Source organism: Lemur catta, chromosome 10 (assembly GCF_020740605.2).
Source record: "Lemur catta isolate mLemCat1 chromosome 10, mLemCat1.pri, whole genome shotgun sequence".
Classification (NCBI taxonomy): Eukaryota; Metazoa; Chordata; class Mammalia; order Primates; family Lemuridae; genus Lemur; species Lemur catta.
Genome location: NC_059137.1, coordinates 8,517,374 through 8,542,895, shown reverse-complemented (window position 1 = coordinate 8,542,895; position 25,522 = coordinate 8,517,374). Strand labels below are relative to the sequence as shown.

At 39.0% G+C, this 25,522-nt stretch overlaps 1 protein-coding gene and 1 non-coding gene across 2 annotated transcripts; one reads left to right on the top strand and one right to left on the bottom strand.

The window, feature by feature from the left end:
• Positions 1–74: 74 nt before the first annotated feature.
• On the top strand, positions 75–25,522 carry ZBTB43 (zinc finger and BTB domain containing 43). The gene is made up of 2 exons (XM_045563425.1): positions 75–213; positions 20,249–25,522. Exon 2 carries the CDS (start codon positions 20,272–20,274, stop codon positions 21,673–21,675), a length of 1,404 nt encoding a protein of 467 aa, XP_045419381.1. The 5' UTR covers positions 75–213; positions 20,249–20,271; the 3' UTR covers positions 21,676–25,522.
• Positions 8,744–8,847, bottom strand: LOC123646804. Its single transcript, XR_006738052.1, has one exon. It is a non-coding gene; the product is annotated as a small nucleolar RNA U13 (small nucleolar RNA).

Sequence of the window (25,522 nt, the reverse complement as noted above, 5' to 3'; positions counted from 1 at the left end):
CTCGCCCCGACTGTGAGTTCCGCATGCGCATACCGCTTTCTCTCTGACGCACCCCCGGAAGCACAGGCAGTTTCGGGGGCGGGACCGGGAAGCATTTCCGGGGGCGGGAGGCGCAGGCTAAGTCTGTCGCGGCGGCGACGGCTTGGACAGGCCTGGCGCCGGCGGCGGAGAAGATCCCTTGGGTGGGGGATGTGAGCGGTGAGCCCTTGGCAGGTACAGTGGGGTCGGGACAACGGGCGGCAAGGATGGGGAGGAGAAACCAGTGGGGAGCGTTAAGGACTTTTTCGCAGACCCTAGCGCGCTGCCGCCGATCCCGCTGGGCCCGTTCGGTCGACCGGAATGCCGAAGCCGCGCGCTCGTAGTTGGAGTCCCGGTGCCCCAGATCCGGCTCCTTCCGTCTCCAGCACAGCTGGCGCGCAGACCGCGACACCAAGGTCCCTAGGGCAGCGTCTAGCCCAAGGTCACCCCGCGGCGGTGCAGCTCGGCCGGCCACTGAGCTTAAAGATCCCCGCCCCCGCCCGTCCACTGGCCTTTCGGGGCGCAAGGGGGTCGCTGCTAGGCGGCCTTGGGTTCGAGGCACCTGTGCGCGAGGCCCAGCCGGGGCCAGTAGAAGGGCTGCGTCTGGACTAAGCTGATATCTTCTCTGTTGCTGTCTCTGTCACCTGTTGTGACCTGTTTTTTTTTTTTTTTTTGGCTCTCAACTCAGCCCCTGTCAACTTAGTATTTCTCCACTTTCTCTTTCGAGATACCTCTGTGTATCTGGATCCTGTCATTATTTCTGTCTGCACCTTGCTTCTGTGTGTGATACTCAGCCCTGACTCTCATTTAGGGCCTGTCAGTCTGGCTTTTTGGCTATGTGTCTGTTGCTCTCTTTCTGCCAATATGGTCTTTCTCTCTTGTTTCTGGCCTAACTGGGTTTGTCTGGGTGGGGCAGGCCTGTCCGGACCTCTGAGCCATGAAAGGTGGGTGACTCATGACCCCGTGAAGCTCCCTGCACTGGTGACATTCTCAGTGACTCGACCGCAGTCTGGCCTCAACTCTTGACAGTTGTCGCCCAACCTAAGTGTCAGGGTGCAGGAGCACCTGGCAAGCAGACAGGAGGCCCATCTCAGGGCCAAACAACTTGATAAATCTTAGCCTTTTCTTGCCTGTGGTTTTTCAGGCCTGCACAGCTCCCCACATCCCTTTGCTCTATCCACTTTCCCCAGTGTGGCCTGCGTGGCTCTCAGGAGCCTGTACTTTGAATCACATCTGTTTAACCAGGTCTGTCTGTGGGCTTAGGAAGGGACAGGCTGTGAGATCTTCTCCCTTGGGGCTCTTGGAACAGTAGCAGGATTGCTGGGAGAGCTGCATGCTTAGTTCAGAGATTGTTGGTATGTTCAGTTAAATTATGAGAGACCTAATAATTAGGGATTTATTCTTTGCTTTACAAAAGTACCACTGGAGAAGCCAGATACAAAAGGACAAATATTGTTGGAGACCACTTAAATGAAGTACCTAGGATAGAAAAATCCATAGAGAATGAAAGAATATGGTTTACCAGGGGTTGAGAGGAGGAGTTACTGTTTAACGGATACAGAGTTTTGGGGATGATGAAAAAGTTCTGGAAGTGGGGTTGTGGTGATGGTAGCACAACATTGTGAATGTACTTAATGCCACTGTATTGTACACCTAAAAATGGTTAAAATGGTAAGTTTTTAAGTTTTATGTTGCATATATTTTACACAGTACAAAAAGCAAAGCAAACAAACAAACCAAAAAAAAAAAAAAACTCATTGGAGACTCCTGAAATCAATAAGCTCTTTTTAAATGGGATTTTTAACAAACTCATTCTGGAGCTGTTTGGACCATTTAGTTGAACCTATGTTAGTTGATGCCAACTCTCTTTATAGCAGTGGGTAAAGCTGAGGTCCTTAGAAAAGAAGTTTAATTAAATGAATTTAGCTAAAATTTTCCTCAAGATTTCTACTTGCAGCAGATTCCCACCCTGGCTCTCCTCCTTCCATTCTTCTTGGAATCAGTGCAAGAATCTGCTGCATAAGTAGAAAACTTGAGAATGATTTTAGTCTTCACATGGAGAAAATTGGTAAGGTAGGAAAAGTAGCCCTTTTATTACCATAATGCAAAATTATGTATTTCTTGTGTTTTCTTATGGAGGATGCCTTTGTTTTTGTTTTCCGTTCTCCTACTCAGGCTATTAGTTTGCCTTTAAGTTTGATAGGCTACCTTAAAGGCAAACTGATGTAGCAGATGAAGTACTACCATATTTCATTGCATCCTAGATGCCATCAATTATTTTATATATCACCAAGGAAGAGAAAAACACTACCAATTAAGCAATGATATAATGCTTTCTTACCTTTTAGACTTTTTATTACTGAAAACACTTTTAGACACTTTAAAATGATATCAATGTGTATTCTCATGCATATATAGAAAGGAAAAATAAGTAAGAATAAATTGGTTAAGGTGTTCATTAAATTTCTTAACATTCCTAGTCCTACTCTTCTGTATACTTTTCAATTTAGAGTTGTGTCCATGGTTTTTCCACAGTTGTCATCCTTTGTGCCATCAAAAACATTGATTAAAAAACAACACTGATGAAGCTCTCAAAAGTGCTCTATCATTATCTCAGACAGTGACAACTATTAAAAAACTTCCACTTGGTGATCTTGTCCTAATTCCAGAAATACTCAAATGGGAAGAAATGTGTATCTTAAAATCAGTTCCTAGTCTCTGTATCATCTTTATGAACTTTTCCTTTTTACCTTGTTTATATTTGCAATTAGAATAGAAGAGACTTTTGTCTTATTTGTAACATATTAAGGGAAAAATTTTATTTGTTGATATGTAGTTAATTTCATGAAAGGAATGCTGTTTCTCCTTTCTGCTTTCTTGATTTGAGCTTCTGATCCTGAAATTCTAATACATGGGAAGGTGCGGTTTAAAACATTTCCTTGGCTTTATTGAAGTGTAATGGCAGGATAACTGATAAGTGAAGGATTAGAACAATAACTTCTCTTTTAAATCTCAGATTTTACCACAATGGAATGTTTGCCCTGTAAATTTTTAAGTAAAACATTCAGCTGTGGCTTAAAATTGCAGGCAGTCATGAATCAAACTTCATAAAGTAGGTGGCATGTTTTTTAAAAATCTTAAAATAGGTTTTACTAAGTTCTGTGGCCGAAGTGTTCCAATTAGAAAAAAATATAGGGATGCTGATTGACAATGGGCAGGAGACCAAAAGCACTTTTCCAAAGGATATTTTAATTCTGCAAAATTGCATAGTCATTGACCATGTTGGTTTCCGAGTTTTAACTAATGTGCCACAGTAATGTAAGATATTATCATTGAAGAAAACTGAGTGGGAAGTGTATGGGAACTCCCTGTCTTTGCAACTTTTCTGTAAATCTAAAATTATTACAAAATGTTTATTTCAAAAAAATACAAAGGCAGAAGCTAATAAGTTGCAGAATGAAAGTTAGTATAACCAAAATTGATTATTTTTCTGCTACTAACATATACACGTGTGGTGTTTTTCAGCGAGGCACATGCACACAGGGAATGGCACCAGCATCTCTTACATTTTGACCATGATTTTTCCTTTCAGAAGTCAATATGATTTTAATTTAAAGCAAAACTGAAATGAATCTCTCTTCCTTATTCACTATATTGCTTTTTGATGGCCATGGCTTAAGGAACTTTATCCCAAGAATACAACGTTGCATTAGGTAAGCTATAAACTTGCTCATAATACAATTTTTAAAATTATGTGCTGTAATCATTTCTCTTTTAGCAAAAATAATAATGTAGTTTGTCAAGGTTTTTAATTGCTCTAGACCAGAAGATTTTTTACTACTTCTTTTCTGAAGAGGAGATGTTGCACATTTTAAGGCCAGTCACTGCGCTACTTTGTGCTGATAGAGCATTTAATTTCAGAGAAATTTTTCTGCTAAGTGATTTTTTTTTAACTTAGAAAAATACTAGATTTGGTGTTACACTTCTGTTTGAATCCTGACATGCCACTTCTGAGATCTTTTCATCTGAGTACACTCATCTTTAAAATAAGTATGACGATACAGGGGTGTTGCAAGACTCGGGTTTACATAAGTGTACTTTGTGTACAGTCAAGCATTTGACTAATGTAAAGAATTCTGGGGGCTGTGGTGGCTTGCACCTGTAGTCCCACCTACTTGAGAGGCTGAGGCAGGAGGATCACTGGGGGCCAGGAGTTCAAAACCAACCTAGACAACATAGCAAGACCCCGTCTGTTAAAAAAAAGAATTTTGGTTGTCATGGGGTGTTGGTTAGTTTTGTGTGTTTGTGCCAGACTTTAAATTACTGAAGCAACATTTAGTACATATAAATGTGCATTCTACAGTAAGCATGCAGATTACTATATGCTCTGATTAAAGAGATCTCTGGAGGACTTCAAGACAAGTAGCTGGTGGGTCCATTTCCCTATTACTATATTGCTGTCATTTGTGTTTTTAGAATGTTTAATCTGTGTTTAGTGTATAAAACTTGACATACAGTTTCTCAACTGAATAATAAATAGTGGCTACTATTAAGCTCATCAAAGGAATCTTGGAAGTCATATAGTTCAGGGATTCTTCAATATGTTGCACTTCATCTTCTGCTTAATATTTTATGTTTAATATCTTCTGCATTTAATAAATAGTAGTTGCTGTTGTTATTCCTTTTAATGATGACATTTTCTTAGTCACCCAGTCATGAAACTTTAAGATCAGCATTCATACCTCAGTTTACCTCGTGTTACTCTAATTTTTACTTTTTATTTATTTATTTATTTATTTTAATACAAAAGTCTCTCTCTCTGTTGCCTGGGCTAGAGTACAGTGGTGTTGTCATAGCTCACTGTAACCTCAAACTTCTGGGCTCAAGCGATCCTCCCACCTCAGCCTTCTAAGTAGGTGGGACTATAGGTGTGCACCATCACACCTGGCTGAATTTCTTTTGTAGAGATGAGGTCTCACTATGTTGCCCAGGCTGGTCTTGAACTCCTGGCGTTAAATGATCCTCTCATCTCAGCCCCCCAAAGTGCTGGGATTACAGGTATGAGCCACCATGCCTGGCCACTCTATTTTTTTAAACACCTTTATAGAGATATAATTCATAAGCAATTGAGTTTTTTAATATATTCACAGGTTTGTATACCCATTACCGCAATTGAAGTTTAGAACCTTTGTCCTCCCTAAAGAAACCCAATTAGCAGTAACTCCCCATTTGTTCTACTCCTAGATCCTGGCAGCCACTAATCTACTTTCTGTCTCTATGGATTTGTCTATTCTGAGCATTTCATATAAATGGAATCATATAAGATATGGCCTTTAGTGTTTGGCTTCTTTCATTTAACGTTAAGGTTTTCAAGGGCCAGCTATGCTGTCACATCTATCAGTACTTCATTCTTTTTTTTTATTGCCAAATAATATTGTATTCTGTGGACATACCACATTTTGTTTATCCAGTCATCAGTTGATGGACATTATGGTTGTTTCCACTTTTTGGCTTTTATGAATAATGCTATTATGAACATTCATGTACATGTGTGGAGATTGTGTTTTCATTTTTCTTGGATATACCTAGGAGTAGAATTTCTGGATTACATGGTAACTCTGTTTAACTTTTTGAGGAATTGCCAAACTTTTTCACAGCAGCTGTACCATTTACATGCTCACCAGCAATGTATAAGAGTTCTAATCCCTATACATCCTAATACACTTGTTATTGTCTGTCTAATTTATTGTAGCCATTCTAGTAAGTGAAAAGTATTTTGTGGTTTTGATTTGCATTTCCCTAATGACTAATGATATTGAGCGATTTTTCTGTGTTCATTGGTTATTTGTCTATCTTTCGAGAAATGTCTATTCAAATCCTTTGTCCATTTTTCAGTTGGGTTTTTTGTCTTTTTATTATTGAATTGTAAGAGTTCTTCAGGTATTCTGGATGCAAGTCACCGATTCATTATATGATCTGCAAATATTTTCTTCCATTCTGTGGGTTATCTATTCACTTTCTTGATGATATCATTTGTACCTTGCATTACTTCTACATCTTCCTGCCTACCAATTAATTCTGTCAGTCTCATCAGTCCTACCTCTCTATTTTCCATTCCCACTCTTACTTTCATAACTTCTAAACCTAGAATATGGCTTGTTGAAATCTTATCATTAGCTTCTACTTCAGACCTTCTCCTGCTTTAGTCCATCAACAGATTAACCTTCCTTAGCCATGTATCACAGCATGTCACTCAGAAGTTTTCAGTGCTGCCCCCAGTGTCCACATCCCTTTCAGCCTTTCCAGGTTTATCTCCCACCACTCCCTGTCACTTGTAGGGGGAAGTACAGTTAATTTGTGTGTCACCAGGGTTGGTCTTGACTGGAGGAGAGCTGAGGGAGATCTTGCAAAATATCTTTCTGATGGTAATTTTACCATAGTCTAGGATCTTGTCCTCAGTGTGATTGGACCAGTAACTCGGTTTCTTCAATGCATCACTCTTACAATGCACTAAACCCAAAAGAGATTAAACAAACCAGAATGCCATGTGATTTATGATTTTTCTTTTCTGTTAATGAGCTTGGCTTGTAGTTTTTCCCCTGTCCAGTTTTGATGCCAGGGTTTTATATAAAGTTATTTAGTGAATTTTCTCCTACCCTAGTCCCTTTTCCCCTTCTCCTCCCTCTACGTTTAACGTTTCTAGTTTTATCACTTTGCGTCATCACATTGTGTAATCATATGTAATCAAATGTGCCCTATGCGTTTCTGCTTTGGGCAATCTATTGATGTGTTCTCTGTGGCCACTTAGATGATCATTTGTGTAAATGTCCTGTAGACACTAGGAAAGAAGGAATATTATCTGTAGAATACAGAAGTTGACATTGTTTCCATTAAATTAGCTTTATTAATGATAGCTATGTAAACCTATATATGCTTATTATCTTTTGCCTACTTGATCTATTAAAGATTAAAAGAGGGATGTTTATATTTCTTACTACGATTTTGTTTCTGTTGCTGTTTTGTTTTCTAACTGTACTGTGTTTGACAAATAAAACTTCAGAAGGAAAACCTTAATTGTGAATTATAGAATTCATCAGTTAACAATAAACCTCATCCCATTCAATGCTTTTTACATTGAATTTTACTTTGATATTAGTATTGTGTTACTTGACTTATTTTTGTTTTCACGTGCCTGTTCTTTTCACTTTTGATCTTTTTTGGTGATAAATTCTTTCAATTTTCTATGTCTGAAAAAATATTTTGCCTTCATTTTGAAAGATATTTTGGTTGGGTATAGAATTTTAGGTTGACAGTTTTTTTTTTTTTTTCTTTTAGTACTTAAAAATGTTGATATACTGTCTCTTGGCTTGCATTGCTTCTAAGGTCCTCTGTATACCAGGGTGCTTTTTCTTTGGCTGTTTTTAAGATTTTATTTTCATCACTTATTTTAAGTGTTTTGATTATCCTGTGCTTTGGTGTCATTTTTTTTCATGTTTCTTGTGCATGGGGTCTGAGCCACTGCTTGGGTCTGTGAAATTGTAGTTTTCATCAAATTTGGAAAAGTTTAGACTATTGTTTTCACACATGTATAAAAAATATATATAAAGTTTTCACATGTCTCACAGCTTGTCATATATAATTTTCTGTTCCCACTCCCCCACATTACATGTATATTAGGCACCTCATAGTTGTCTCATAACCCACTGATGCTCTCTTCCCTTTCTATATTTTTTTCTTTTTTTTCCCTCTGTGTTTTAGTTGGGGTAGTTTCTGTTGCTATGTTTTCCTTTTTTTTCCTTTTCTTTTTTTTTTTTTTGAGACAGAGTCTCACTGTGTTGCCTGGGCTAGAGTGCTGTGGCATCAGCCTAGCTCACAGCAACCTCAAACTCCTGGGCTCAAGCAATCTTTCTGCCTCAGCCTCCCAAGTCACTGGGACCACAGGCATGCCCGGCTAATTTTTTCTATATATTTTTAGTTGTCTGGCTAATTTCTTTCTATTTTTATTTTTTTAGTAGAGGTGGGGTCTCGCTCTTGCACAGGCTGGTCTCAAACTCCTGACCTCAAGTGATCCTCCCACCTCGGCTTCCCAGAGTGCTAGGATTACAGGCGTGAGCCACCGCACCCGGCTGCTATGTTTTCAATTCATCAAACTTTTTCTTTAGTAGTGTTAATTCTGTCGTTATTCCTATTCCTGTGCGTGTGTGTGTGTGTGTGTGTGTGTGTGTGTGTGGTGTGTTGTGTGTGCTTTAAATCTCTAGATGCTCTATTTAGGTCTCTCTCTTTTTTTTTTTTTTCAATAGCTTTCCTTTCTCTACCTAACATGTTTAATCTTTCTTCTACTTTCTTGAACATAGAATTGTCTACCAATTGTATAAATCACTGTTATTTCTGGGTGATTGATTGATTTCTTACCCCCCCTCTGTATCATGGGTTATATTTTTCTGCTTCTTGGCATGCCTGGTGATTTTTTTATTGGATGTCAGATATGAATTTTACCTTGTTTGGTGCTGGATATTTTTGTATTATGTAAATGTTCTCAGGCTTCATTCTGGAACATAATTAAGTTGGAAACAGTTTGATCCTTTTGAGACTTGTTTTTAAGCTTTGTTTGGCAGGACCAGAACTGCATTTTGTCTGGGATTAATTTGTCCCCACTACTGAGGCAGGGCTCTTCTGAATACTCTACTCACAATTCACTCAGGGAACTTTTTTTTTTTTTTTTTCATGTCAGATGGGTAATGTCCTGACCTGGTAACAAGGTTTGAGGGAGGCATATCTCACATGTGCGCGTGAAAACCCAATCATCATGCTTATGAACTACAAAAGGATCTGTGAACTTTAATTCAATTAAATATTTCGAGTATTTCACCTTCTCTGTTTTTTTTGTTTTTTTTTCTCAAGGACACTAATTAGCTGTATGTTGATTTCTGATCTCTGTTCTCCTGCTCTATTATCTTCTCTCTCACTGTTTGCATATTTTTATCCTTTCCCTGCATTCTAGTAGAAGTCTCCCAAAGTGCCTTGCACATCATTGATTCCATTTTCTACAGTTGTAATCTGCTTCTTCTTGCCTTTGTAAATTTCTGCTCTATTAGTTTCCTTATTTCCTATCTTTAATTCAGTCAGCTGTTTTTCCCATGTCATTCTGCTATTTTGTCTCATCTTCCTTATACTTTATTCATACAATGTTTCATGAAGTTTGTGGAAATCAGCAATTTAAAAAATGGTGTCTAAAATGTACTCTTTGTCTATTCTTTGCCATATTTTTCTTTTTTGATATTGTAGAATCTATTCACAGACCCCATGTTGGTTTTATTCTGTTTATTAATTCTTGAGAGGGAAACATTGTATTTAAGTCTTAAATTTTACCTGTTTGTAGGTGGATTATTTTGGGGACCCTCACTGTATAGCTGAATATTGTTAGAATCTACTTTTAGTTCTTAAGCTGGATATGGGGCTGAGCCATAGAGACACGTGGGGTCAGCTTGAGTGGAGTGGCTGAGGCTGGAGTGTAGGTTCAGCTCTCAGTTTTGTGTGCTTTCTTTGGTGTTGGTGAAATTGTGATATCAGGAGCCCCTGTTGTGTGTTTGGCCCAGCTGGCAGATGATGGCTATGCATTTGCCTCCTTCTTAGGGCTCCTGAGCTCCACCCTTTCATATTAAGATTTTTTTTTTCCTGCTGAGGCAACATTCATCCTTTTGTATACTAATACCATCCACCTCTGAATGTTGCCAATCTGCAGGTCCTGTCTGACCCGTGGCCCACCCTGGCTTTTAGCTCCCGGCCCTTCAAGTGAAGGATGTTACTGATCCACTATATCTTTAATTTTTATGGCATGTAGATAACACTGTTCCGTAGGTTCCAGGACTCAGGCCAATTTTTTCCATATTTCTTAGATTATTTCAATCAGTATGTGGTAGATGGGAAGAATTATATACCTATCTTCAAGTCATCATTTTACCCTTGTGAAACCAAAATTTATAGTGGTAGGACATATAACTGTAGGGTATACCAGATCCCCTCCTCTGAATTCCTACTAGGTTTGTAATTCTCTTGTGGTACTTTTATTAGGCTTTTCCTTGAATAACGGTGTTGTAAGCATGTTGTTCATCTCCTCTCCCAGATTATAAAACCTCCAAGGAGAGTGACATTCCTTGATTGTCTTTTGAAGTCCCCCACATTATATAATGTTTTATGGAGTATTTTTAGTGAGTTAATTAATTACTTCTATAGACATCTTCTGAACAATTGAAACAGCATCTGTGTTCTTAATATATAGGTCACAACTGCCTGTGAGTTTGTAAATATTGCTATATAGCAGGAAAACCTATATAAATTTAAGTTTTATGTATGTTAGTAAGGTCAGGGAATACGGAGAAATGCCACATTCACCTAAATAAAGGGGAAGGGTTTTTGATAGAGCTTGTGTTGAATCTGTATATTGCTTTGGGTAGTAGTGTTAACAGTATTGAGTCTTCCAATCCATGAACACACACTGTCAATTTGTGTTTTTAATTTCTTGCAGCAGTGTTTTGTGGTTATCAGTGTACAAGTCTTTCACCTCCTTGGTTAATTCCTAAGTATTTTCTTTTTGATGCTATTGTAAATGGAATTGTTTTCTTAATTTCCCATTTGGGTTGTTCATAGTGTATAAAAATGCAACTAATTATTGTGTGTTGATGTTCTATCCTGTTCTTTTGTTGAATTTGTTTATTATAACCTAACAGTTTTGTGTGGGATCTTAAGGGTATTCTATATATGATCATGTGATTGTAAACAAATAATTTTTCTTCCTTTCCAATTTAAATGCCTTTTATTTCTTGCTTTACTGCTTTGGCTAGAATTTCCAATACTATGTTGAATAGAAGTGGCAAAAGTGGGCATTTTTGTCTTGTTCCTGATCTTAGAGGAAAAGATTTAATACTTTCACCACTGAGTATGATGTTAGCTTTGGGTTTTTAATATATGGCTTTTATTATGTTGAGGTAGTTTCTTGAGTGTTTTGATCATGAAAACTGTTGAATTTTGTCAGATGCTTTTTCTGCATCAATTGAGATGATCATTTAGTTTTTTTCTTCTAATTCATTCTGTTAATGTGGTATGTTACATCGATTGATTTCATATGTTGAACCATCCTTGCATTCCAAGAATAAATCTTGCTTGGTGGTGGCATATAATCCTTTAATATGCTGCTGACTTTGGTTTGGCGGTATTTTTTTCATATTTACACCAGTGTTCATAAGGGATATTGCTCTGTAGTTTTCTTGTAGTGTTTTCATCTGACTTTGGTATTAGGGTACTGCTGGCCTCATAGAATGAGTGAGTTAAGATGTATTTGTTCCCTCTGCCTCAATTTTTTGGAAAAGTTTGAGAAAGATTGGTGTGTATTCTTTAAATGTTTGGTAGAATTCACCACCAGTGAAGCCATCAAGTTGAGATCTTTTGTTTGTTGAGAGGTTTAGTCTCCTTGCTAGTTTTGGTCTATTTCAATTTTATATTTCTTAGAACCAGTTTTGGTTGGATTTGCCCATTTCATTAAGGCTACTTAGTTTGTTGGCTTACACTCTTTATAGTAGTCTCCTATAATCCTTTTTATTTCTGTAAAGTCAGTAATGACTCCTCTTTCACTTCTTTTAATAATTTGAGTTTTCTGGTTTTTTTCTTAGTAAATGAATCAACTTGTACTTTCACTGATTTTTGTCTATTTTCTATTTTGTTTATCTCTGCTCTAATCTTTATCATTTCCTTCTTTTTGGTAGTTTTTGGTTTAGTTTGCCCTTCTCCTGTGTCATTAAGTGTATAGTTAGGTTATTGATTTGAGATCTTTCTTCCTTTTCAATATAGTTATTGACAGCTATAAATTACTTCCCAAGCACTGCTTTTGCTTCTTCTTGTATGTTGTGGTACATGTGTTTGCTGCTTCCCAAAAGTCTTGATATATTGTATTTGTTACACAGTATCTTCTAATTCCCTTATGAGTTCTTCTCTGACCTATTGATCGTTTAAGAATATTGCTTAATTTCCACAGTTTGTCAGTTTTTCAGTTTTCCTTCTGTTACTGATTTCTGGTTTCATTTCATTGTGGTTAGAAAAAATACTTTGTATGATTTAAGTCTATTTAAATGTATTAAGACATTGTATTGTTTAACATATGGTCTACCCTGGATAATGTCCCATGTGCACTTGTTTGATGGCATGTTGTGTACAGGCATACTTTGTTTTATTGTGCTTCACAGATAATTATCTGCATTTTTTACAAATTAAAGGATTGTGGCAACCGTATATTAAGAAAGTCTATCAGCACCATTTTTCCAATACTATGTGTTCACTTTGTGTCTCTGTATCATATTTTGGTAATTATCATAATATTTCACACTCTTTCATTGTTATTACATCTGTTATGGCAATCTGTGATCAGTGATCTCTGATGTTAACTATTGTAATTATTTTGAGACACCATGAACCACACCCCCACATGAGACTGCAAACTTAATCAATAAATGTATGTTCTGAGTGCTCCACCGACCAGCTGTTCCCCTCGCTCCCTCTTCTTAGGCCTCCCTATTTCCTGAGACACAACCATACTGAAATTAGACCAATTAATAACACTGCAATTGCCTTGAAGTGTCAAGTGAAAGGAAGAGTTACACGTCTCTCATTTTAAATCACAAGCCAGAAATGGTTAAACTTAATGGCAAAGGCATATCAAAGCCAAAATAGACTGAAAGCTAGGCCCCTTGTGCCAAACAGTTAGCCAAGTTGTGAATGCAAAGGGAAAGTTCTTGAAGAAAATCAAAAGTGTTACTATAGTGAACACACAAATAAGAAAGCGAAACAGGCTGGGTGCAGCAGCTCATGCCTGTAATCCTAGCATTCTGGGAGGCCAAGGCAGGAGGATCACTCGAGGTCAGGAGTTCGAGACCAGGCTGAGCAAGACCGAGACCCCATCTCTACTAAAAAATAGAAAGAAATTGTCTGGACAACTAAAAATATATAGAAAAAAAAGAATTAGCTGGGCATAGTGGCGCATGCCTGTAGTCCCAGCTACTCGGGAGGCTGAGGCAGAAGGATTGCTTAAGCTCAGGAGTTTGAGGTTGCTGTGAGCTAGGCTGATGCCATGGCACTCTAGCCAGGGCAAAAAGAGCAAGACTCTGTCTCCAAAAAAAGAAAAGAAAAGAAAGCGAAACAGCTTTATTGCTGATCTAGAGAAAGTTTTAGGTGTCTAGATAGAAGATCAAACTAGCCACAACATTTTCTTAAGCCAAAGCCTAATCCAGAGCAAGACCCTAAACTCTCTTCATTTCTATGAAGGCTGAGAGAGGTAATAAAATTGCCAAAGAAAAGTTGGAAACCAGCAAAGGTTGGTTCATGAGATTTAAGTAAATAAGCTGTCTCCCTACTGTAAAAGCACAAGGTGAAGCAGCAAATGCTGATGTTGAAGCTACAGGAAGTTATCCAGAAGATCTAGCTAAGATCATTAATGATCTTAAGGATCTGAAGAATTAAGGGCCCTATATCTAAATCTACTCTGCTTATGCTGTATAGATGGCACAGCAGAGGCTAGATGGCAGCACATCTGTACACAGCATGTTTTACTGAATATTTTAAGCCCACTGTTGAGACCTACTGCTTAAAAAGATTCCTTTCAAAATATTATTGTTCATTGACAATGCACTGGATCATCCAAGAGCTCTGATGAAGATATATAAGGATGTTGATGTTTTTTTCATGCCTGCTAACGCAACATTTATTCAGCAGTCCATGGATCAAGGATTAATTTTGATGTTTAAGTCTACTGTTTAAGAAATACATTTTTGGCCAGGTGCGGTGGCTCACGCCTGTAATCCTAGCACTTTGGGAGGCCGAGGAGTGTGGATCGTTTGAGCTCAGGAGTTCGAGACCACCCTGAGCAGGAGTGAGACCTCATCTCTACTAAAAATAGAAAGAAATTAGCTGTACAACTAAGAATACATAGAAAAAATTAGCCAGGCATGGTGGCGCATGCCTGTAGTCGCAGCTACTCGGGAGGCTGAGGCAGTAGGATCGCTTAAGCCCAGGAGTTTGAGGTTGCTGTGAACTAGGCTGACGCCACGGCACTCACTCTAGCCTGGGCAACAGAGCGAGACTCTGTCTCAAAAAAAAAAAAAAAGTTCTACTTGGGCAAAATGCTATCAAACAGAGAAATCTTTCATGAAAGGAAGGATCAGTTGATGCAGCAAACTTCATTGTTGTCTTATTTTAAGAAATTACTACAGCCACTCCAACCTTCAGCAGCCACCACCTGATCAGTCAGCATCCGTGAACATCACGGCAAGACTCTCCACCAGCAAAAAGATTACAACTCGCTGAAGGCTCAGATGATCATTAGCATTATTTAGCAATAAAATATTTTTAAATTAAGGTATGTGCATTGGTTTTTTTAGACATAATGCTATTGCACACTTAATAGACTACAATGTAGTATAAACATGACTTTTATATGCACTGGAAAACCAAAAAATACATGTGGATCACTTTATTGTGATATTAATTTTGTTGTGGTGTTCTGGAACTGAACCTGCAATATCTCCAAGGTATGCCTGTATATGCCTTCAGGTCTAATTGATTTATAATGTTCAAATCGTCTGTTTCCTTATAGATCTGTTTGGTTTTTCTGTCCATTCTTGAAATTAGGGTTTTGAAATCTCCACCTGTTATCGTAGAACCATGTATTTCTCCCTTTAATTCTGTCTACTTTTGCTTCATATGTTTTGGGATTCTCATGGTAGATGTGTATATGCTTATAATTGTTACATTTTCTTGATGGATTGAATCTTTTTCATCAATGTATAATGTCCTTTGTCCCTTACAACCGTTTTGACTTAAAATCTATTACTTCTAATAATATAGCCACCTCAGGTCATTTTTAGTAATTACTTGAGGGTTTATAAACTTATAACAACCTAGCTTGTATACCAACTTAGTTTTAGTTCAGCACTGCTCCTGTATATCTCCTGTCTCTCCATCTTCATGTTAGTATTGTCACAGATTGCATCTTTATATATTGTGTGCCTGTTAGCATAGAATTATAATTATTGTTTTATGCTTTTTAATTATATAAGGAAAAGAGTTATAAACCAAAAGTACAATTATAGTGGCTTTTATATTTAACTATGTAGTTACCTTTATCGATATTCTTTATTATTTTAATATGGCTTTAAATTTCAGTCTAATGTTCTTGTTTCTCAGCCTAAAGGATCCCTTTAGTATTTCTTGTAGGGCAGGTCTAGTGGTAATGAACATCCTTAGCTTTTGTTTGTCTGGGAGTGTCTTAATTTCTCCTTCATTCTTTAAACGATAGTTTTGCCAAATGCAGGAATCTTGTTTGACAGATTTTTTTGTGTGTAAGATATATTGTCCTATTGCCTTCCAGCCTCTGTGGTTTCTGATGAGAAATTAGCTGTTAATTTTATTGAGGATCCCTCCTCTGTCGCTGCTTTCAGGATTCTCTTTCTCCTTCTGCACTTTGGCTATGACTTGTCTCAGTGTGGATCTCTTTAACTTTATCCTACATGAAGTCTTTTGAGCTTCTTGGATGTGTAGATTTGTATATTTAATCAAATTTTGGAAGTTTTTGACCATTATTTCTTCAGATATTCTTTCGGTCCCTTTCTGTGTCTCTTCCACTTCCAGGACTCCCATGATGTGTATGTTTGATGATGTTCCACAGGTATTTCAGGTTATGTTCATTTTTCTTCTATCTTTCTATACTCCTCAGACTGGATAATTTTAATACCTTTAACTTTGAGTTTGTTGATCTTTTTTTTTCTTCTGCTTCCTCAAATGTGCCATTAAACCTCTCTTATGAATTTTTAATTTCAGCTTCTATTAGTTTGCTAGGGCTACCATAACAAAATACCACGGATGTCGGCTTAAATAATGGAAGTTTATTTTCTCGTAGTTCTGAACGCTAGCAGTTCAAGATCAAGGTGTCAGCAGGTTTGGTTTCTCCTCTGGCTTTCACTCCTTGGGCTTGCAGATGGCCTCCTTCTCAGTGGGTCCTCACATGGTCCTTTCTTTGATTGTATGCATCCCTGGTATCTCTTTGTGTGCCCAAATTCCATCTTCTCATAAGGACACTAATCATATCATGTTAGGGCCCACCAAAACAGCCTCATTGTAACTTAATCACCTCTTTAAAGACCCTATTTCCAAATATAGTCAAACTCTGAAGTACTTGGCATTGGGGCTTCAACATATGAATTGGGGGAGGGGGTAAAATTTAGCCCGTAACTCAGCTATTATACTTTTCAGCTCTAGAATTTCTGTTTGCTCCTTTTTATAATTTTTATCGTTTGAAATTATTCTCCTGATTTTCTTTAGTTCTTTATCCATAATTTTCTTTAGGTCTTTGGATATATTTAAAATAGTCGATTTAACATCTATGACTAGTAATTTCCAATGTCTGAGTTTCCTCGGAGACAGTTTCTAATTCTTTTTCCTGAGAATGTACCATATATTCCTTTTTCTATATATGCTTCTAATTTTTTGTTGAGAATTGGACATTTTGAGTATTATATTGTGGTAACTCTGGAAATCAGATGCTCCTCCTCCTCAGGAATTGCTTTTGTTACTTTTGTTGAGGCTACCGTGGTCTGTTTATGTAGTGACTTTTCCAAATTATTATGCAAGGCCTGTATTCCTTATTGGGTGTAGTCACTGAAGTTTTCTTTTCTGCTACAATATGCAGTCTGCCTGTGACCTGATAGAGATTTCCTGAAATGTCTGGATCTGATCTAGGTGTGCAGGTTGGGTGGGGTGGGGGGTGTTCTTAAATCTTACGATACACACCACCAGAAGCTACTGCAGCCTGACGGGGCCAAAACAAAGCTGTGTAGGTCCACCAGACTCATGAAAATGCATAACCCCCAGTTTTTGGAGGGCAAGGTTCTTACTCCTTACTGTCTACCCTGGCATCAGCCAGCTGCTCTAGGAATATGGGCCACCTTCCAGCGGGCTGGGGCAGGGCTAAGGAATGGGGGATTTGCGTATGCTGCCCCCTTCTGAGATTCAGCGGTCTCTCCCTTCCCGCATTCGTGCTAGGAGTGTCTGACAAGCTTCCAGGGTTCTAAAATAGTGATTCTGATCGTTCTTCCAGCTTCCTGGTTGTATTGGTGGAGGGACCAACCGTGGAGCTTCCTGCTCTACCATTTTCTATAGTCTCACTTACGGCATTTATTTTTATAGAGCTGTTTTTATATGTCTTATTCTCAGTCATTTCGAATTCTACCACAGATACTTGAACTTTATGAAAAAAACGATGGGTTATTCAATAAATGATGTTAGAAAAATAGGCTAGCCATTTTGGAGGAAAAAGGGCTGAGTCCCAACCTTACTCTTTACACAAAATAATGTCCATGAATTAAAGGTTTAAATGTTTATTTTTAAAATGATATCAGGATAAAAACCTAAATAATTATTTTTATTTTTATTTTTAAAAATAATTTTGGAGTTGAGAATGCCCTTCTATGTCTCACACAAAACCCTGGGGCCATAAAAGCACAGAATGGTTATTTTATATAAATTTCATTGTAGCAAAAAAATTCTATAAAGTCAGCTAACTGAAAAAAATTGCAACATAGGATAAAGATAATTATCTGAATTTGCAAAAAAAACCTACTAATAAGATCGATTGCCCGATTTCTTTGAGCCAAGGATATGACTAATTTATAGAAAGAAAACCACAAATGACCAGTAAACATGAGTAGCAAGTATTAGCCTCATCCGTAATTAAGGACATGCAGATCAAAACAGCAGTAGATCGTGTCACTTAGGAGATTTTCACACTTTTTTTTCTTGTTTAATGACATTCAGTCTTCATAAGAGTGTGGGAAGTAGACATTGTCATTTACTGTTGGTCAGGGTGTGACTTAGGGCAAGCTTTCTGGCAAGTGGTTTGGTAATATATATCAGAACATCAAATGTGCGGCCCCTTAACCCAACAGTTGCAATGCCAGTGGTAGAAATTACCCTATAGATATTTACAATGGTATGCCAGGATAATTATATACAGATATCCATTGCAGCATTGCTTGTGATTTCAAAACCCCAGCCAACTGAAATTCTATAAGAAGAGAATTGCTAAATTATGATACATCCATATAATAGGAAGCTATGTGGCCATTAAACAGAATGAGTTAGCTCTTTTTGTACTAATGTGGGAAGATCTCCAAGATATATTAAGTGACAAAAGCTAAGTGTAGAATAAAATGTAGGTAATGAATCCATTTGAGTAGGGATTTTTAAAGGATATATATGATTTATTCTGATATATGCACAGGGAAGTTTCTAGAAATACATATAGGAGTTTAATGGTGATTTCCTATGGGAATGACTAGGAATAAATGATGGAGAGATTTTTTTTTTTACACCTTTCTATAATTTTTTTTTACATGTGCATGTATTATGCTCCTCCCCGCCCCCCTCCCCCTTTTCAGATAGCTAAGAACAAGATTCTACAGTGGTGAGATGTAGCAGAGAATCTGTTCACCCAGATGTAGTTCTCAGAATATACATGCTTCTAGTCTATTCATGTATATAGTCAGCTTTTCCTTTTGAAACTACAAATACCTAAATGTTTATTTCATGGTCTTTGTTTTAAATTACTATGAAATGTTTTAAGATGTATAAGACCATAAATTAATACTTCATTCTGAAGACACTGTCTTACCTTTTAAAATTATTAATGACTAATTTGGCATTTTGGCATCTTAGAGGAGGCAGAGTGATGTGATAGGAAAAATAGCATAGACTTTGGAGTCATACAGACCTGGATTCACATCTCAACTTAATGAAAACTAGCTTTTAACCTTGGGAATGTTACTTAAAATAGCTAAACTAAGAATATCAAGCCCTACATTTGCAGAGTAATTATAAAGATTAAATAAAAAAAGGTGTACAGTCCTTGCATATAAAAATTACTCAAGAAATGTTCCTTTATTCTCATCATCTCTCCCTGTCCCTCAAAGGTGACTGTTTGGGTTGTCTGGTTCTTTTATGTCATACTTAGAAAACTTGGTATTTAGCAATGTTGGGATATTGTATTGGAACAAGGTGACAGATAGCATTGATAAATCATTTGGGTGTTTTTGTTTGCTTTAATTTGCTATGGAATTATGGGACATGAAGGATCTCTAGGGGGCTCATCTTGACTGCTTTTGTTAGGAATTGCCTCTAATGCTTGCCTTACCCCAGAATATATTTACAGTAGCAACACAGGTAATCTCTTGTTCTTTGTTAAAACTTTATCTTCTGATCAAGTCCATTCAGTAGCCAGGACAATACTTACCATCTTCTGTGGCCTGTAACTCTTTAGACAGTGTGGAGACCACCAGGTAGAAAGAATCCCTCACCTTGCAGTTTCATTCTGCTTTATGTCATCAGAAGCTCTTAAAGAGCTAAAATTCTGAGAGCAGCTAGAGAAACCTGCATTGCTTAGGGCTCTGAAAGACCAAAGGCACAATTGTCCTTGGCCCCACTGCTCCAGCCCCCTTGCCTCTCACTCTGTCACTGGACTCTAGCCTAGTGGTCTCCTTTTGGTTCCTTGCAATTGCCAGTTTCATTCTTACCTCAGAGCCTTTGCATCTGCTCTTCCTTCCCACAATTCTGTTTTCCCTCCCTCACTACAACTTATCAGATGTAAGTTGAATCTGAGGCTTAAAAATTCTCTTGTTTTGAGCCTGGTGTTGGTGGCCACCAGTAGTCCCAGCTACTCGGGAGGCTGAGACAGGAGGATCACTTGAGCCCAGGAGTTCGAGACTGTAGTGAGCTATGATCCCACCTGTTAATAAGCACTGCATTCCGCCTTAGCAACATAGGGAGACTCCATCTCAAAAAAAAAATTCTATGATTTTGATCGGTATCATGTTTGTTTTAACTAGAAACATTTACAGTAATTGTTTTACTTAGGGGATTTGTATGGCTTACAAATCCAATCACTGGAATCTGTTCTCTCCACAGACAGAGGCAAAATCAAGAATTCCATGAAGAGTGGTGGTGGCCCCTGCTTTTGGCACTCACACCTGCAAGCCTTGTTCTAGGGAATGAATCCTTCACCCACTAGTGCCCATAGACTAAGGACTTTATATAATAGAACTTTGGAACCTACCCTGGCTTTCTTAATGATGGAGAAGGGGGTGGAATAAGTTTCTCTTTGGGCAGGAATTAGTACTAATTTTTCTTTCTCTTATAGCACTGAGCAAGATTTGTGATGAAATGGAGCCTGGAACAAACTCTTTTCGAGTAGAATTTCCTGATTTTTCCAGCACCATTCTACAGAAACTGAACCAGCAGCGCCAGCAAGGACAATTATGTGATGTCTCCATTGTTGTCCAAGGCCACATTTTCCGGGCACACAAAGCTGTTCTTGCTGCTAGTTCACCCTACTTTTGTGACCAGGTACTCCTGAAAAATAGCAGGAGAATTGTTTTGCCTGATGTGATGAACCCAAGAGTGTTTGAGAACATTCTGCTATCTAGTTATACAGGACGTCTAGTAATGCCTGCTCCAGAAATTGTTAGTTACTTGACAGCAGCAAGCTTTCTCCAGATGTGGCATGTGGTAGACAAATGCACTGAGGTTTTAGAGGGAAACCCTACCGTCCTTTGTCAGAAGCTAAATCATGGCAGTGACCACCAGTCTCCAAGTAGCAGTAATTACAATGGCCTGGTAGAGAGCTTTGAGCTGGGCTCTGGGGGTCATACTGATTTCCCCAAAGCCCAAGAACTGAGGGATGGCGAGAATGAAGAGGAGAGCATCAAAGATGAGCTGTCATCTCAGCTCACCGAGCACGAGTACCTGCCCAGCAACTCGTCCACAGAGCATGACCGGCTGAGCACTGAAATGGCGAGCCAGGATGGGGAGGAGGGGGCCAGCGACAGTGCCGAGTTCCACTACACCCGGCCCATGTACAGCAAGCCCAGCATAATGGCTCACAAACGCTGGATCCACGTGAAGCCTGAGCGCCTGGAGCAGGCTTGCGAGGGCATGGATGTGCACGCAGCCTACGACGAGCACCAGGTCACTGAGTCCATCAATACTCTGCAGACAGAGCACTCGATCCAGCCTTCAGGAGTGGAGGAGGACTTTCATATCGGGGAAAAAAAAGTGGAAGCAGAGTTTGACGAACAGGCTGATGAAAGCAATTATGATGAACAGGTGGATTTCTATGGCTCTTCTATGGAAGAGTTTTCTGGAGAGAGGTCAGATGGGAATCTAATTGGGCACAGACAGGAGACTGCTCTAGCAGCAGGCTACAGCGAGAATATTGAAATGGTCACAGGAATTAAAGAGGAAGCTTCCCACTTAGGATTCTCAGCCACCGACAAGCTGTATCCTTGCCAGTGTGGGAAAAGTTTCACTCACAAGAGTCAGAGAGATCGACACATGAGCATGCACCTCGGTCTTCGGCCTTACGGCTGTGGTGTCTGTGGTAAGAAATTCAAAATGAAGCACCATCTCGTGGGCCACATGAAAATTCACACAGGCATAAAGCCGTACGAGTGCAATATCTGTGCAAAGAGGTTTATGTGGAGGGACAGTTTCCACCGGCATGTGACTTCTTGTACCAAGTCCTACGAAGCTGCAAAGGCTGAGCAGAATACAACTGAGGCTAACTAAAAATAGGATCTGGCCCTTGAGTGGCATGCACAAAAATAAACTATGGTAATTAATGCAAATCTGGGCACAGATGATGCGAGCTACTTGCTATTATGAGAGAAGCTTAAAAAAAAGGAAGATATTTCTGAAAGACCAGCTCTAAGTAGGCCAATTAAAAAATCTAATTCCTCAAATTTGTATGTTCCAGTCCTGGCCTGGAATGGGTAATGGGGGCAAGTTAGTCCGCTGCCCAGCTGGCAAGGTAAACCTTCAGGCCAGTCATGATTGAAGCAGGTGGATTTAGACACCAGCGCTTGGAACTGGACTCCAGCCTACCAGTTCCATTTCATGTGGCAGCAGTTCTTGATCACTCCTTATTACGAGGTCATGCTGAAATTTTTTGCTCTTACTATAGATACTTAGGTAATGTGGATTTGTTCTGGTAGCTGCTTCACTGAATGAAATGCTCCTTATGTAAAAGCTATAAATAATGTGATTCCTAGGATGAGCAATTGATTAACAGAGCTCTCTTGTCTGGTTTTATTCTTTCTAAAGGGTATTTTAAGTAAAACTATGGAGATGCTAGAGGGTGACATTCTAAGTATGAAACAAATAACTTATGGTACTAGCTTCAATTTCTGTAAGATGCCACTATTGTCACAAGGTGTTTCAAACTCTTGGTAAGGGAAAATTTTGTATTTTAGTACTAATGTTGAGTTTGGACAGTTGTATCTAATTGTAATTCTCTACGGTGCCAGAGATAGGTATTTCTAATTGGCTTGTGGTCCCAAATCCTGTTTGTTTAATTGTAGCATCCACACAGTGGGATCTACTCTGCAAATGGTAGGCATCTGGCCTGCTGGGACTCTGACCACAGTACCGTTGACTGCTGCTGCCGTCGCTCTGTCTTAGGTCATGGTGCTTCCCAAAGAGGACAGTCGGTGACCACAGTTAGTGGGAGGAAGCCAAAAGCTGTGGCTGGGAGTTACCTCTAAACTTTAGGAGTTAATGGAGTGCCACAGTGACACTCCAACGAATAGAGTGAGAGTTGTGGAGAAGCAGAATTTTAGGAGTGGCAGGTTATGCTTGAGAGAGGAAAAACTGCCCAAGAAAAGCGTCTTGAGAATACACTGATGGGGGAAATACTCTTTAGAGAGGTACAGAGCTAATCCTGCCAGCTCTTTATGAGTGCTGGAATGTGTTTTTAAAAGGGGAAAGAAGGAGTCCTAATTTTAGCAAAGTAGTCTACAGATTCATGCTCCCAAGTCGTAGATAAAGCTGCTTAAATTTACAAGTCCACATAGCTACACCTACCAAAAAAAACAAAAAAACAAAAAAAGCAGCTATCCTTAGATATTTTCTGCTATCAGTCAGGTTTTTTAGGCAAAAAAAAAAAAAAGCATATATTCTGAATGCTTTTAAGCTGTGTAATATACCTGAAGTTATCATCAGGGTAGGACAGGGTGCTACTATTATGTCATCTTTTCCGTAAACTTTACTGGTCTGTTACTTCTAAGTAGAAACTTTTTTTCCTTAAAATAAAAATAATTTTTCTTGGATTTGGGGTGAAATTTTGTTTTAAAAGTTTGGCTTTGCTCTAATGTAGTAGACATTGCTGGCAACAGTCTCTGATTCTCAAGCTCCTAACACCAAGGTGTTTACTTATTGAACATTGTCTGGAAAGATTATTTACCAGTTAACTCTTGTAATCAAGATTACAAAACAGGGATTTATTCAATAACACTGTATCATTCTCGATATATAAAAAGCACTTTGTATTTAAAACTTTATTATAAATATATATATTGTTTTTTTTAACCTAGAAACTAGATATTACCTCTTGGTTGTTTGCCACATTAATATCATCTTCTCTTAGTTTTGAAACTTCACCAGTTGACAGTCCTTTCTCTGTGTACCTGACAAAAGTACACAGAGGTGACTGTACAATCAAGCTCAATTGCTCCTTCTCTCTTTCTCATGTGAGAGGCCAATGGGTTTTAGGAATGATCCTAGCCATTATGTGTGAGGAGAAATTGTTTTATGCCTCCTACTGATTTCAGTACTAAGGCAGAGAAGCCATTTTGTTCTGCCAAAAGCTGATCACCTTCTCCTCTGGTATTAGCAAAGCATTTTCTACCTGTTGGGGAGGTTCAGTGTGCTGTTTCCCATTAACGATTATATTCGTATGAGCCTTGGGACATTTGGAGAGAAGAGTCTAAGAGGTATAAAGCTATTGTGGGAAAATCATGGTCCTTCATTTATGCTGAAATCAGCATAGTGCCCGTGTCATGAGTCATGATGAAGAACGTTAAGCCAGGAGGGGTGGCCAGCCCTCGGGTGTAGTTTTGGAAGCAGTTGGTGGTGCCGGGACTTATTTAAATGTGCTGTGGAGAGAAGAGTATGTTTTGTCGAGCTCCTTGTATGTACATCAGCTACTAAATGTAGAACTTCAGTAAGTTTCTCACATCTGCTGTTTTAAGTTTTTTGTGACAGTTGGGGTTTTGGTAAAAATCGGGGTTGTTCATTGGTTAGCCAGACCCTGTGAGATGGTTGGGTGTCTGAAATGCTGGCCATGTTCAGAGAGAGGCAGGAGAAAGGAGATTGCTTTGGTTTGGATACTGAAAGTGAATTTTTGTGAACTGTTTTTTACCTTTTTTCCTCTCCATCCTGGGTTGGAGTGAGGGTCTCTCCCCTCAGCCTCAGTACATCTTTAGAAAATCTTTATCCTTCCTAATGAGTTTGGACAGTTGTGGGTAACATTTTCTAAACAGCCTTTCAGGGATCTTGTCAATGGCCTACAAGTCCAAGGTATTCGTCCCTTGCTTTGGGTCTTAACTGTGGTTTTTCTCCAATCCCAGTTGGAAAGGGCTTCAAGGCACCACCAATGGTATTTAATGTTTGTGCTTATACCATGCCTTTCCTTTTAGATAATCCTCTTGAAGTAGGTGTCAGTGTCTGGCTAAGGGAGGACTTCCCCTCCAGTGTCATGGTTGCCCTCAGGCGCTGCTGGGCCCCAGCCTGTTGTTTCTAGGTCTCACCTTCCTCTCTGTCCCTTTTGGCCACTACTTTAAAAGAGTCTGCCCAAAAGAGTCCCCTCGTTTGTAGTGGGTGTTTGCTGAACTGAACTGACCCTAGGCTGGCTTCCAGCTGTTTGGGAAAGCTGCTTGGCCCCAGCGGCCACCCCTGCGGAGGCACCACACCCACCACACCCCGAGCTGCTGTGGAGGGGAGGCCGAGGCCCTGCACTGCAGAGCCACACTCTCCCTGGGGAGGGGGCTGTGCTGCAGCCCCCTAGGTGGCTTGGGGAGGAGCCGTCACAACAGCCCCACTGATTCTGAGATTTAGGTTGCTTTCCTGGGTGGCTTTGTTCATTGAAACCAGGGTTTGTTGGGGTTTTTTTCTTTGCTACTTACATATTTGAAGGTACAAGTTTCTTATTTCAAATCTCTACTGATAGTGCCCTATGGGAAGATGCTGGAACACATTTTGCAAATGTGACCTTTTTTAGAAGAATTTTCTGCTTGAAGCCTGTGTCATGTTAGTTGCTGCTGCCTTCTTTCCTTTTATGAGGTTCCCAATGTTTCTTCCAGAAAAGTACTTTATTTATGCAAGTCAGGTGACTCTTTGGCCACAAAACCATTTGATGATAAACAGATTATCATTAGGTGCATATCTTATTGATATTTTGTGAAATGTTATGCCTGTGTTGCAAAAGTTGAATAGTTTTGTCTTTATATATTGCTGTCTTCAGTGTACAGCATGGTTTTACTTAATTGAATGTTACTGTTTAATATTTTCTTCTTATAGAAGAGACCATGCCCTTTTGTATGACATGTTTTAATAAATGTTATCTGTCAACTTTGTAAAA

Coding starts and splice junctions, on each gene's coding strand:
- ZBTB43 (XM_045563425.1), top strand. CDS start 20,272: ATGGAGCCTGGAACAAACTCTTTTCGAGTAGAATTTCCTGATTTTTCC.